Source organism: Buteo buteo, chromosome 8 (genome assembly GCF_964188355.1).
Source record: "Buteo buteo chromosome 8, bButBut1.hap1.1, whole genome shotgun sequence".
NCBI lineage: Eukaryota > Metazoa > Chordata > Aves > Accipitriformes > Accipitridae > Buteo > Buteo buteo.
The window spans coordinates 47,165,711-47,180,225 of NC_134178.1; the positions used below are offsets into that span (position 1 = coordinate 47,165,711).

At 42.1% G+C, this 14,515-nt stretch overlaps 2 protein-coding genes across 2 annotated transcripts in view; both read right to left on the reverse strand.

The window, feature by feature from the left end:
• Positions 1-19: 19 nt before the first annotated feature.
• GSTK1 (glutathione S-transferase kappa 1) lies at positions 20-7,969 on the reverse strand. Its single transcript, XM_075034645.1, has 8 exons — positions 7,813-7,969; positions 7,130-7,211; positions 6,223-6,351; positions 5,778-5,878; positions 5,323-5,358; positions 2,391-2,507; positions 1,773-1,866; positions 20-469 (listed from the first exon to the last, which is right to left on the reverse strand). Exons 1-8 carry the CDS (start codon positions 7,876-7,878, stop codon positions 420-422), a joined length of 675 nt encoding a protein of 224 aa, XP_074890746.1. The 5' UTR covers positions 7,879-7,969; the 3' UTR covers positions 20-419.
• Positions 7,970-11,192: 3,223 nt separating this feature from the next.
• LOC142034084 (antigen WC1.1-like) overlaps positions 11,193-14,515 on the reverse strand; it is a 28,738-nt gene continuing 25,415 nt past the window's right edge. Inside the window, exon 16 of the mRNA XM_075034795.1 lies at positions 11,193-12,732. Coding sequence (XP_074890896.1) covers positions 12,626-12,732 — 107 coding nt within the window. The 3' untranslated portion in view covers positions 11,193-12,625. The remainder of the gene's footprint in view (positions 12,733-14,515) is intronic.

Genomic DNA, 14,515 nt, shown 5'->3' on the forward strand with positions numbered 1-14,515 from the left:
ATACGAGAAATCCAGAGACTGCAGTCCCATAGCAATTTAATCCTTACACTTTTAGGGAGAAATCCAGAGATCTCAGTTCCACACCAACAATTTAATCCTCGTGCTTTTAGTGTAAGAGAAAGAGAACTAATCAGGAAAGAAGAGTGTTTAATCTGCAAGAAGTTAAGTATTTTATGTTTAATCTTTCATGTTAATCTGTTAAAAGAAAAAAAGCACATTTGTGTTAGTAAAGACCTCACCAGGCTGGTAATACTGGCAAACCTTGAACTTCTTCGTAATTAGAGATGAGACTGAGCTGTAAAGTTAGCTGTTAAGGATAAGAAAGCTATCTCTCCATAAAATTGGGTACATTCAGATGATCAGTGAAGATTAACCATGTACATATATATTTTCATTCCCATGCATTTCCCCAGGACTTTTCACATCTTGGGGCTTGGAACTGATGGAACGGGTCCCAGCCATTTTTCACCTGTAAGACAAACCAGCACAAAAGAGAAAGTTAAAATTTAATACACAGAAGTGATTGGCCAGTCACATTTCTGCAGTAGGATGACTGTTCCTACACCTCTTTTGAAGGGCAACTACTGATGATGGAATACAGATTTCTATCTTGTTTGGCATGCTTCAGCCAGCTCCATAAATCCTTCACTGTCTAGTCACAACTGAAGCTGTACAGAAGAATTATTTTCCTCTGTCACAGATGAGAGATTCTGCAGGTCTGGGACACTCCACATGAGGGTGAAGGCAATTCTTTTTAGGACTCCTTTTTTGAGGGGCTGGGGCTAAGGAAGAAAAAAAGGTTGGAAGGCTGGGGAGTCAGAGAAACAAAAGGAAAACCTGTTGAAGTCCTTGGACTTGAGACTAGAAATCAGGCCGTAACATTCCAGTTAGGATTAGTGACTATTGTAGTGGGTGTTGGGCATTCATCTTCCTCACTCTCACTTTCATCAAGAATGTTGTTATAGAATCAGAAACCCATCCAGAAAAGAAAATAAACCTCAAAAAAAAAATCCCTTCTGTTTAAGCCTATGACTAATTTTAATTTACATTAAGATTTTCTGCTGAAATTTTTCAACAAAAGCATCAGAGCTAATTCTGTACATCATTCTTTCTAGTGACAAACTCTCTCAAGAGCCAAATCTTGAGATCAATAGTCAAATGCCCTCTAACTCATGTAAAAGCAGGTGACTGAGTTCTATTAGTTATCACAACCTATTCCAATTACCTTCAAAAATTTAAAGTTCATATTCTATTAATGGAAAAATGAAAAGAAGGATGGTCAATATATGAATATCTGTTAAAAAGTTGTGTAGTTAGGCAATTTCAAGTTATGGATTGGGGAGCTGTGATAATAAAAAGTACATTAAGAAAAGATATAAAATGAAAATGTTAAAACTACAAAAAAAAAAAGCAGTATCAGCCATAGTCTTAATCTTAGCCAAGACCTAATGCCCAGTACCAAAAGGTTAAATATGAACATTTTGAAAACTACAGAGTTTCAGTAGTAATTTGAGAATGGCATGTGGAGCACAAAGCTTTGAAACATACCAAGAGAGGATGAACTCAAGTTACCTCTTGTTTGGGAAAGGACTACACCCGTGGTCACTCTTAACTGTACTGAGACACATTCCGGTCAGCAGTTCATCCATGAGAAGGACAGCCAACATTAATATTTGCAAGACTTTAGGAGTGTTTTATTTAGCTGTATTACATATTTCATTACAAGAGGGTGAAAGCATGAACCCAAAAGTGATGTTATTAGGTACACTCACCTATAACGCTTCCTAGGAGCTCTAAACGATCAGAGCCAAAAAAGAGATGAGGTTTTCCATTAAGATGTGCCACAACAGCAGGCATCCCAAATGCCTATTGACACCATGGAGATGAAACAGAGAAAGTTACAATGAGAAATTTTTGCAGACGCATGATCAATCTTCAGGAATAAAAAGCAGTAACTTGGACTTTTTTTCCTCCCCTTCTTTTCACCTTCTTCATTCTTAAAGATGAGTCTAATGGAGCCATCAGAAAGTAGGGGAGTCTCCAGAGCCTGTGTGCCCCACTTGAAGGGGCAAAAAAAGCAACTCCATAAATACACAGTTTTATGTCAGGTAGCAATAAATGGTATCTCTTAGTACTGGTCCTGTAGCTCCCCACCCTTGCTGTCCAGCTGGAATGAGCTGAATGGGTCAACCTTGGTTTCCCAGACGACAATGAGATAAACTACGATCAACAGTGAGTTAGCTTTCACGTGTTCAAAAAGCAAAGACTACCTAAGAGAGATGGTCTATACATCTTTCTAATCATCACCTTCATTGTTCCTTTCTTCCCAGTATTCTTAACAGGGAAGGAACGCATAGCTGTGATGCCAAACGGCATTAGAAGCATCTCACCCCATATTTTATTGCTTCCTCTGTTGTCTCTTTCAGTCGGTTCTTCACTTCAGGGGATGAAATCATTTTAAGTAGCTTCTGGGAGAGCTCTGATGATAGCCCAGCCTGTCCAGCAACCTAAGAAAAGATGATATAATTAAGAGTACTCTAATACTAAATATTCTAATTCCTACTGTAGTCTAATTAATTTAACCTTCAGTATTATCACCTAAGGTCTATTATCAAAAAAATTACAAAATACCCTTGAAGCACTTCTTGCACAACTGTCTTGCTGCATTCCCGACCCATTCACCATTTATCAACTCTCAGATAGAAAGTAGAAGGGATAAACTTCCAAGCCCTACATCTACACTTTTTTCCAGGAGTTCCTAAAGAGAAAAAAAAAAAAGAAATGGAAAAAAAAAAAAAAGATAAATACTAAGTTTAACCTCTGATCCAATGACTTATCTGATAACTTACAAAAAAAAATAATTGTTGTTCTGAAAAAGAAAATCTTACTGTACAAGCCTACGAAGACAAAAACCAGTTTGCATGATAAATGTGGCCACACAGGATCTATATGTGATACTGCATGACAGAGACTGTAACTCAGAGGTCACACAGTTGCTAGTGTTATTGCTGTATCTTTTTAGCCTCCTCTGTGCCTCTGCCACACAGGAATGAGATAAAGTGGCCAAAGGTAAAGGTCCAATGTTTATCAGGTAACATCGATGTTACAAGTACCTATTTTAATACAGTATTTCACAAAAGATGTTAACTTCCATGCCATCTACCTGAATGACATGCCCTTTTTTCTTAAAAAAAAAAAAAATTAAAAAACTCTTACAGTATTGCACACAGACCACTAGTCCTGCACATGCAGGTGTTAATGATTTTTTCTTTCTTTCTCTCAATCACTTTTTCATTTAGCATCCATTTTTTTTGTACCTTCTCCTACTTCCACATCAGGGAGATTAGGCGCTCTTTTTGACTGCTTGAACAGGATATAAAGAAGTGTAGCACTGGAGTAGAACAAAACGCTGTGTATGCTTTGTAGCCAGTGTTTAGACTGCAATATTTACACAGACACAGTATCTGGTCCTCACCATTTTAGGGCAGAAGGGGTATTTAAGTGGACTGGAACAGGATTCAGACTATACATTGCTTCTATAGTAATTTATGTGAAGTTACTGCTGACTAAAGAAAGAAGTAAAAAAATATTAAGGTACTGTATCAAGTAAACAACATTCCATTTTTCTAATTGATGTGTAAAATATTCACCTATAAAGACTCAGACGAAAGGGTTGGGACCCCTCACTCACCTTTGGGTGGCATATTTCCAGAAGAGACTGAAGTCTAGTACTTGCTGCAGGGGTGAATGAAGACAGACACAAGCAAACAAGGAGATGCCTACCTCTCTGCCTTGCTGAATATCAGGGGAAACTCACAGCCCGCCAGCGACTAAATTACAGAGATCTTTCTGAGTATGAAGTTTGTTTCTCTGAAGTTCTGCATGTCCTTGCTTTATCTTTACTTAAATAATGACAGATTCAGAGACAATGTGAGGACTTTCTGTATGTATTTATGTACTGGGCCTGGCTGGGATGGAGTTAAATTTATTCACAGCAGCTCCTATGGTTCTGTGTTTTAGATCTCTGACCAAAACAATGCTGATAACACACTAATGTTTTAGCTATTGTTGAATGGTGTTTGCTCAGTGCCAAGGCCTTCTGTTTCTCACTCTCCCCTCCCCACCAGTGAACAGACTGGAGGTGCACAAGACGTTGGGAGAGGACACAACAAGGCAGAGGAACCGAACTAACCAAAGAGATACTCCATGACGTATAACCTCATGCTCAGCCTTAAGAAGTGAGGAGGGGGTTCAGGGAGGTTAGCAACCTTTTGCTTGGGAACTGGCTAGGCATCAGTCTATCCGTGGGAGGTGGTGAGTGATTGTCTTTGCATCACTTGCTTTGTTTTCTTTCTCTCTTCTTCCACTTCTCTTTTGCTTATTAAGCAATTTTATCTCAACCCACAAGTTTTCTTTCTTTTATTCTTCTTGTCCTCTTCTCCTGTCCCACTGGGCAGTAGGGGGAAGTGAGCAAGCACCTGTGCGGTGCTTAGCTGCCTACCAGGGTTAACGCACAACAGTTTAATTATATCCTTCAAATCTTGCCTCTTGAAAAGGCAAAAAGCAAACCTTTGCTGAAATTCTGGTAAAAAATGTACACTAAGATGAAGCTGAAGTGCAAGGACTAGACTGGGGAAACAGCAAGACTACAAGTTTCAGGTTTCAAATAGGGATGTTGGATAGGAGAAACTAGTCATGGACAATTCCTCTCTTTTCTTCATATCCCAAGAACTTAAAAAATAAAATAATGGAGAAATGAGAACCCTTAAAGAGGATCTCATGGTATACTAAGTTACATGCCATTACAGCTTTTACTGTAATAAAATCTAAACAGCAAAAGAAAATACATCCAAAAAGTACAATTTCTAAGCATGTAAAAGGGCAATACAGCACTGAACTTCATGGTAAAGCCTGGCTCCATCACTTCAAGGAAAGTCAGCTTCCCCAAAGTGTTGCACTTCACCTGAAGATTTTATACAGTAGCAAAACCTCAATGCATTCTGGAGACACTGGTCATACTTTCACTACTGCTAATAAAACAGCATTAACAGGTAATTCATTGTCCATCCTGGGTACCTCATCACATGATTTAACAGAAAAGGAGATTCTGGTTGAGTGTCATTCAGAGCATGACCAAAAAAAAAAAAAAACCATTCCAAACAGAGCTGCTAGGAAAATTAAATCCGCTTTTTTCTAGCTGAAATTTTTCAAAACTCCAAGTGATCATTTGACTAAGCTGTCTTTATGTCTGTTACTGGCTCAAGCCATCAATAAGAATCTGTATCAGAAATGCAGAAGCGCCAACAAAAAGGAGACACTTACAGCCAACATATTCTCCGGCTGACTGATATCTTCATGCTGGTAAGAGAATAAAGTAAGTTAAGTCAGTACTTAAGAACAAAAGCTCAGCTCTGGACTTGAAAGCAAGTTTTCTAAGAAAATAGAAATAAAACCAATACTAGTTGCTGGAGAAATTTCCTCAGAAAAAGTTTTAAGTCACCAAATCTAGGAATGTATTAAGTGCTTTCTGATATGAACTACTGATCCACTCAGCCGATAGGACTCACCATACACACCTAAAAGGCAGCAAATTAAGCTGACTATAAGCTAGCTCTTTTCTTGTAATGGCTCCTGAACCACTATGACCTTAAGTTTCCTGCTATGACTTTTCATTAAAAGATATTTCCTTTCTCTTGCTTGAATTCCACATTTGAACAAAGTGGGCCAGGAAGGGTGACAGAGAAAGAATCAAGAAGCTGGCTTCATAAAATACTGACCTGTGACCAAAAACGTATCCAGAACTCCCTAGATAAGGGTTCCAAGTATTGTGGTTGTGTCATATCAATGGCTGTGATAAAGCGCATGGCCCCAAGACTGCCTGGAATTAGTGGGGAGACAGGGAAACATACTGAAACAAGGCACAGGATCAGGAACATATATGGTCTGCACAAGTGCTACCTAAGAACAGTATGATCTTCTCTGTAACAGTCCCCAAACAGTAAAGCTTATGTTGATTCACAGTATCTTCCATGCTAATATCATTCACAACCATATTTGTCCAGAAATTCCTTGTATGGTTAAAAATGCACAGACTTCATATTGCTCACAAATACAGGAAGAGGCTGTGGACAGGGAATGCATCTTCACCTTTACTGTTAGGGAGAACTTGAACCAGAAGTGCTAGAGTTGAAAGATACCAGCTAAGCCAAGTCTCTTACTTACTTGTACCAATAATATGTTGGAAGTCATTTTCTGAAATTTGTACAGGCACTTGGTAGTATTTTGCCATCCGTTTTACATCCTTCACCATGTATTCTGCACGCTTTGGCAACATTGCTGGGGGCTTGTTACCTTCCAGGAAAAAGTTCTGTTGAGATTTTCAGCTGTATTACAGTAACTCCAGAAAAAACAGAACTGGACAAATTAGACCTCATGCATACATGTGCCTAAGGAAGAGTAAAATTTCATATTGGCTTACTGAAACATACACAGCTTTTCCAAAGATAACGCTAGGATTTAAACATGATTTATTTTGGTTTTGCACATGTCAAGCCTTTAAGTTAGCCGAATCAGTTTTAAACCAAGGTACAAATGCTCTAGCAGGGATTTATACTGATTCAGACAGATGACTTTTAAGCTAAACAACTACTAACGCATGGGTAGACAAATGTAGAGACTTGTTAATTTCAGGAGTTATGACTTCTAAGTCTCAGTGATTAATTTGTTCTCATAAGGCCAGAATTAATATTTTATGGCATACTTGGATCCTTCATGCATATTACAAACGGCAAGTGTTCCAGAAATTAATTCTGGTTTGAACTCAACAGAAAACTTTTAAGAAAACGTTCTGTGTCAAATGATTATTATCGTATTTTCAAACTGATGAACTTTGGCATAGACTGTATGTGCCACAAACAGTGGCCATGTAATCGCAACCTTATGAAATTCCTTGTGGCTGATTTCTCAGTCACTATCGACCTCCACAATCCTACAGTTAATTTGTTACTGGTGCCAAAACCTAGTTTAAAGCTGGCTCTGTGGGCTCTACACTCACTAAGAGCTTGCCCACTAGTGTCCTACTGGTGAAGAAGGTACTTCCCTCCAGAGGCAATCTCCCCATATTGCCTACCAGTTGCTTGCATTATGCCCCCAAGGAAAGCTGGACGAAAGCGCAGATCAATATTCCAGATCTGCCGATACCGGCAGAGCACCTGCAACATAAAAAAGCAGTGATGGATTAGCAGTCAGAGATGTCTAGAGAGCTGCGTGCAGCTAGGAGATAAATGGAAGCGTTAAATGAACGCTGCAGATAAATCCTTTCCTGCTACCTCAGTGGTAGTCGTAAAAGCCTTTTCTGGAGGCTGCCAGAGAACTCTGACCTCGGAAAAACTGAAAGGACTGCATTCGTATTATGACTACACGAGTCTTAAGCAGGGGTAAATAAGGAAAAGATCAAGCTCCTGAGTGGGCCCTTGCACTCGGTAAACAGCAAAACCAGTTAAAAGCAAAACGTTCCGCAATAACTCCCAAACACGCCGGGCCGCGCTGCCCTTTGGCCCAGACACGCTTCCCCAGCGTCCCTGCTCTTCCACACGCGAGGCAGAAACCGAAGCACCCCTCACAGGCCAGATAAAAATAAAACCCCGAGGAAGGGCGGGGCGGGCCCTGCGGACGAGCCGCCCTTCAGCCACCTCCCGAAGGGCAGCCCGCGGCGGGAGCCAGCGGCCGCCCGGGCCCCTCAGCCCGCCGCCGGAGAAGGGCGGGCCGCCCCGGGAACGGCCTCCCCTCCCTCGCTCTCCGCGCCCCCCTCACCTCAAATCCCAGCCAGGAGTAGGGGGACACCACATCGTAAAAGAGCTCCACGAGCGTCCGCGCCATCGCCGTCCCGACCCGCTCCCGCTGCCCAGCGCGACCCGGCGGCAGCGGCGCCTCCCCCGGGGCGGGCGAGGGGCGGCGGAGGCGGAGAGCCCTTCTCTCCCTCCCTCCCTCCTTCCTTCCTTCCTCCCTCCCTCGGGCCGCCGTCCCCTTCCTCCTCGTTAGCTCCTTCCCGCCCCGGCCCCGCTCCCGCTCCCGGCTGTGAGGTGCCCTTTGCCGCCGTCTCCCCGCGGAAGGCCGGCTCGGGAGGAAGAGGAGGGGTGGGGGGAGCCCGAGCCCTTCTCCATGGGGCGGCGGGAGGAGAGGAGGCTCCCGAGGAGGGCAGCCGGCAGCTGACTCGGCCGAGCGGGCCGGCATGTTCTCCCGGCAGCGCGGCTTCCCTGCCGCGGCCGGCGGAGGGGGGGGCGGCAAGGGGCAAAAAAATCCCCGCCGGAAACTGACCGGTTGGGGTGGCAAATTGAAGTTCTTGCTAGCCGGAAAAATCATGCGGTTATGAACCATTCTTTCTAAGTGCACTGACATTTTTAAGGATTTTCTTACGCGGCAATCTAAAACAAAGAGATGATCACTGGTTTTCCTTTTCTTGTATTACCCTTTTTTTTTTGGTATTGCATTGCACACGTCAGTCAGATAATCTGTAAGTCAAGTCTCTTTCTGTCTCCTTTCATGATATTTAAAAGTCTTCTCAAGTATATTCCAATATCCCACTGCAGCATATAGCACACGGCGGCAAAACACTTACCTTGCGACTTCCCGTCTCCTTTTTGATGTCCGCGGTAAGTTCGTTTCATTATTTTAAGCACGGCTTGTGTACACGGGCAACAGCACGAAGTCGGCTCTTCCAGAAGCGTGCAGCCCGTGCGAATTCCGTCACCTCTTTCCTCGGGTGACTCCTCGTGTGCAGAGATGATCGCAGTTTGGCCTTAGAGAAGTGAATTTCATCTTTCATGCTGCCTGATCAGGAAGTGCAGTATGCTTCTTCCACCGTTCAGTATTTGCTCTTTGAAGTAACCGAGGTACATCTACAGACTCAGCTCCTTGGTCTTTGCTTCCTCCCTTACATCAGTGAACCATATTGAGTACGCTGGGCTAAATTCAGCTCTTGGATAGGCATCTCCCACTGGGTTTTACAGGTTTCCAAGCACTCAGGAGCTCTGAAAATGGGCCTGTTCCTCTTTAGAAGTTAAAATATGAATGTGTCTAACTTCAGACAACAGATTTTAAATGTTGAGATTATAAGTTTCGAGCATAGAACTATGGTTGCTTACAAACTTCTATGTGTTAGAAAAATAGATGTTCATTATAGTAGAACTGTTTGTCTTTAATATTTTCACCTATGAAACTATATTGATTGATCATTATATATCTAGCCTTGGAAAGGAAATGTGCTGTTTCACATGTAGTTCTGAAATGACATTGTAAGGATGGGCCAACATTATTAACAGCTGTAATCAATACATACTTTCTAAATGATTCTGAGTCCTTCTAGGAGTTTTATCCACTTGAATTTTCTATTCAATTCGTCATTCACTGATACTATAAACAATCAAGAGGTTCAGTTTTCCCTTGGAGAAGCCAAACTGGCTCAGAATTACTCTTTATATTACATATTATGTGTATTTATATAAAGAGAGAGAAAGATAGTAGGGAAAATTAAAGGAATTTTGAAATCTCATAGGATTTTATATGTAGTAATCTGAAGTACAAATATCCTTTTAATTTACAGTTGTTGCAGGAATCTGGCCCTTAATAAGCTTGACAACACAGTTCTGACATTCAGCCTTTATAATCTGGAGAGTCTGGATGGGCCTTGGAGTCAGACACTGCAGCGGGGGGGGCGGTGAGTGAGCAGCTGCCTGGTGCTTAGTTGCTGGCTGCGGTTAAACCACGACACTGTGGGATGGGGGAGAGAATCGGAAGGAAAAAGGTAAAACTCATGGGTTGAGATAAGAACAGTTTAATAGGACAGAAAGGAAGAAAATTATAATAATAAAAGGATTGGAAGATACAAAACAAGTGATGCACAATGCAGTTGCTCACCACTCGCTGACAGATGCCCAGTCGGTTCCTGAGCAGCGATCCCCCCCAGGCCAACTCCCCCCAGTTTATATATTGGGCATGATGTCCCATGGTATGGAATACCCCTTTGGCCAGTTTGGGTCAGCTGCCCTGGCTGTGTCCCCTCCCAACTTCTTGTGCCCCTCCAGTCTTCTTGCTGGCTGGGCATGAGAAGCTGAAAAATCCTTGACTTGGTATAAACACTACTTAGCAACAACTGAAAACATCAGTGTGTTATCAACATTCTTCTGGTATTAAACCCAAAATATAACACTGTACCAGCTACTAGAAAGAAAATTAACTCTATCCAAGCTGAAACCAGGACACATAGTTAAGCCACTTTACATCTCTTATTCTTGTGTTAATACGCTTTCAAACCGATTACTCCAATTATCCTAAAAATTTCCTTGGGCAGGTCCCATTCAGGTGCATCCATAATGCTATAGGCTTTTGGTTACAAATTTTAACACTGTGGGCATATTTCCAAGATCAGTCCACTTGCCACATTGAGGATTATATGCCCTTATATACCGTCACCTGGGGAGTACTCAGCTCAACTGGATCATGCCAATGACATCAGTTGTTGCCATCTCTGATGCCCAGGGGATTCCTCCTTCCCGGTCGCTGGAGCCCAGCCCAGTGCACCCAGGGAGGGGATGTCCTGTTCTGTATAGGGAATTCTGACAGGGAAAAGTCATCTGCTACACCTATTTCTGGTGCAGAATTGGTTGCCCCTGTCAGTTTCTGCTGCCTTTTCCTATTCCTGGCAAACGCTCTCTATTTCCACTCTAGTTTGTCTATTAGTGAGCCAGCAAAAGCAGATGGTGTGATGCAGTTAAATTACACAGATGTATGTGTTTCTCTCCTTCTGTGTCTCACAGCATGCCTGTAGCATGCCTGTCAGGTCTTGCTGATGCTGCAGGAGAAGCAATCAGTAAGAATTCCTTTCTCAAAGACTTGGCTGCTGCGATGGCTTTATGTCCTCCTGTGATCCTAGGTTTAACCAGAGAAGAAGTAAATGACTCTTGCTTGGAGCTAAATGTTAAGGTGGTTCCTTTCCCTTAGGATTTCTTTTAACAAAGTGTCTTGTCTTTGCCAGACTTGTCTATCCTTTTGAATTTCCTCCTCACTACTTCCCGTCTGGCTTGGAAAGGGTAGAGTTACACAGATAGAAACATCCTATGCATCACAGAATCATAGCAGTACAGAGTACACCTGTGCTCTCATGATACTGCACAGGAAGCTTCATTCAGTGCAGAGAGGGAGACAGCCAGGGAAGCGTAGATTTGCCAGGATACTCACTGAATACAAAGAAGTATTCAGTTCATCTCAGTGCAATCTCTTCTGCCTCAGTCCTTGGCACAGGGTTGTAAGGTGTCCTGATGCTGGGCTAATGAGGATAGTGAGATTGTTTGGGAAAGGATTTGCTTGTCTGTGTGTCTTCTCAGCTGCCTGGGACAAACTCACATTTCTTGATGTATCGTGATGGCTAGAACAACTGTTGTTTTTATGTACAAATAAGTCTCATCTAGTTTATGGTGACTCTCACAGGTTTTTCTTCTAGACACATCATTACACTGGCATGCTCTAGGCAAATTCTCAACAGCCTGCGTTTCCACTACATTTAACCTCTGATCCAAAAAATCATACCTATGTTGAAGGTTCAGACCTTTTTCTTTTGAGATACTTAGTTGATCTGAATAAGGTTTATAAACAATTTCCTTCACATTCTTGAATAAATTAGCAGCTTTCTTGGGTGGAGAGGGAGTGCCTACTGGAAGGGTAGGGCTCAGGTTTTGAGGGATAAGTGGAGTCCAAGAGAGATGACAGAATGCAAGGGAGGCTTTTTGTTTCAAGACCTGAAAGAAATTTCATTATGAGCCAAGACAACAATACTTCAACTTCTATTCCATCAACATGAGGACTTTTTCAATCTGCCTTGATACGATTAAAAAAAATGACAGACATGTATAGGTATGACCATCACTTGCCCTTTATGGAAAGAAATTAAACTTTCTCTTACTATGTAATTGGTATGACTTTGGGAGACAATAAGTCATCATGCTATGGAGGGAGGAAAGAAAAGAGAAGCTTTTCCCTCCAATCAAATGTGTGATTCTCTTGTACGTAATTCAAATGGCAGAGCTGCATCTAAAGTGAGGACAAGAATAACTTCTTGCTGAGTTTCTCATCTCACAAAGCACTACCTAGAAAATGAATTCTAGTCCTCACATTCTGTGTGACAAGTAAGAATATCCAAAAGATGAAACAGAACTTTGATGATTTTCTTGCAGTTCAGTCTCCATTCCTAACAATCTCCAGAAAGCTGTCCTGTGTATCTGTGAAGAGAAGCATAAATTTGAGAGGAGATCTTTAAACAGTTTCTAATAAGAAAATGTCATGATATATTATCTCAGTAGAAAAAAAAAATTACAATGAAAATATTCAGAAATAAAACGCAAAAAGTGTCCAGGCAGTCTTGGCAACAAGAAATTATACGGGAAGTTAGAAAGATTTTCTTAACAGTCGTGCTGGTATATCTTCTAAGTATGTAATCACTTCTCTGCAAATAAGACAAACTTAGGTAAACTAATCCTAAATGTAGGTTGTTCTGGTTCTACTAGTACCCGATTAGCATTTTATGAACAGAGGTGTATTTCCAAAAGTGGTCAGTACAGCTCAGCAGCCTCTATCACTGTCCTAGCTCTTCAATGTCATCATAGCCCGTATCTTCAAGAGCAGGGGATGAATGTCTCGCAGCCTCAGAGGTCCTGCTTCCTGACACATTAGGACTCCAGTCTGAAAACATGAAGGGAAGAACACTGAGAGAAATGCATATTCTGTACATATTACCTTTACATGGTTATGCAGCTGGCAGCATGGGCTGTCAGTTGCCACCTCCAGAAATTAGAACCTTAGATATGCATGGCTGTGAAAGACCTGAAAAATGCTTGTCTCGTCCTGCCTCCTGCTACATGTACACATATCCAAGGATCAAGCTTGCTGTTCCCAGAAAACAGGTTACTGATCCAACTTTAAACACTTCTAATAAAGCCAATTCTTCAAAATCCCTAAATAACCCAACTCTGTTTTTATTGCCTCGAGTGTTACCTGACACGTTGCAAATTTAGTAGATCTGTCCTTGTCCATCCCACAAATGTGACCTGAACTGGCTCCTCCCAGGGCTATCACAGGAGAGTGCTCAGCCCCTTGTCTGTGTTTGAAACCCATTAAGAGGATGTAACCCACCTTACTGCCTGAGGGGTGGTGTTGCCCACAAAGGTATGAGACTTATTATGAGATACAGGGGAAGAGCATCTTGGGATTAGAGACAATTTACTATGGGCTGCTTAGAGGAGGAAACAAAAGCACAGAGAAGGAGGGACCGATGTAGTTTGGGGAGGAAGAAACATGAGAAAATACAATGCTAAGGGGATAAAAAGGTCTATGCGTGTGTGTGCGCGTGCGTGTGCACATGTGCGTGCCTGTCTGTCTGCATGTGAGTACTGGATAGACTTGAGTGTCTAAGGCCAGTTACTGGTGGAAACGTAGTGTTTGTGCGCATGTGGGTGTGGGAGGGGTGGGTGTGTGTAGATCTGTTAGTACATGCAGGTGCCAGCAACTTGAGAGACCTAGGATCCAGGGGCAGCTGGTGGATAGACTAAGTGTCTAAGGCCAACTGCTGGAGGGATCCATACTGTGTGTGTACATACATATTTTCCACCAATAGGCTTTCATCCTGGTCAGCCAGGGAGGGGAGCAGGAAAAGGCCATCGGTGCTGCTCGTGTTTGAGTGCTGTGTTTTCTGTCTGCGTTGGCTCTACAAGCCAGCCTTGTGCACCTGCATATACGTATTATATGTGCGTGCATGTGTGTGCATGCCAACGCGTGCTCAGCCTCACTACTGGCTGGGCCTAGGGTCATGGAAACTCCATCAGACTACCAGATTTAGCAACCCCTAGTATCTCCTAATTTTTAGAAGACAAACAACAGATGAGAGAGATGAATATACCTTAACTATACATGGTTTTTGCAAACAGCAAAGTTTGTCAATACAGCAGAGCAGCTTTGTATGAAGTCAACAGCAAGTGAGGTTCACAAAGACACTGAGAATTCGTTCACGTAAGGCAGAAATGTATACAATTTCTTACATAATGTTAAAATGAATATAATCATGGGCTGTTAAAAAAAAAAATCTCTTATGTTTCTCTAATCACTTTGAGTCCTAAAATGTTTTGAGTATTTTTTCATGTTTTCAGTCTATCAAATGTATTTATCACTCCCCCAAAAGGTGGAGTTCAGCCGCTGATCAGAAGGTGTTCCACAGTTATATTAAGTGCACAGAGAAATAAAAGTCTGTCTTAAATTTTTTGTTAATTCTTTTTGATTTAGATGGACCAAATCTAGTTCTAGGATAAAAACCTAGCTGAATCCATCCTCCAGGCACTATCCACTGTCTTTAAGAACTCACAGAGAACAGGCTCTGAAGGACTGGGAAAACATGAACAACATATGCTTATTTTTAAGACGGTATGTGTGGGAGAAGAATCAAGATTAGGACTTGCAGAAAGTTTGACTTCGG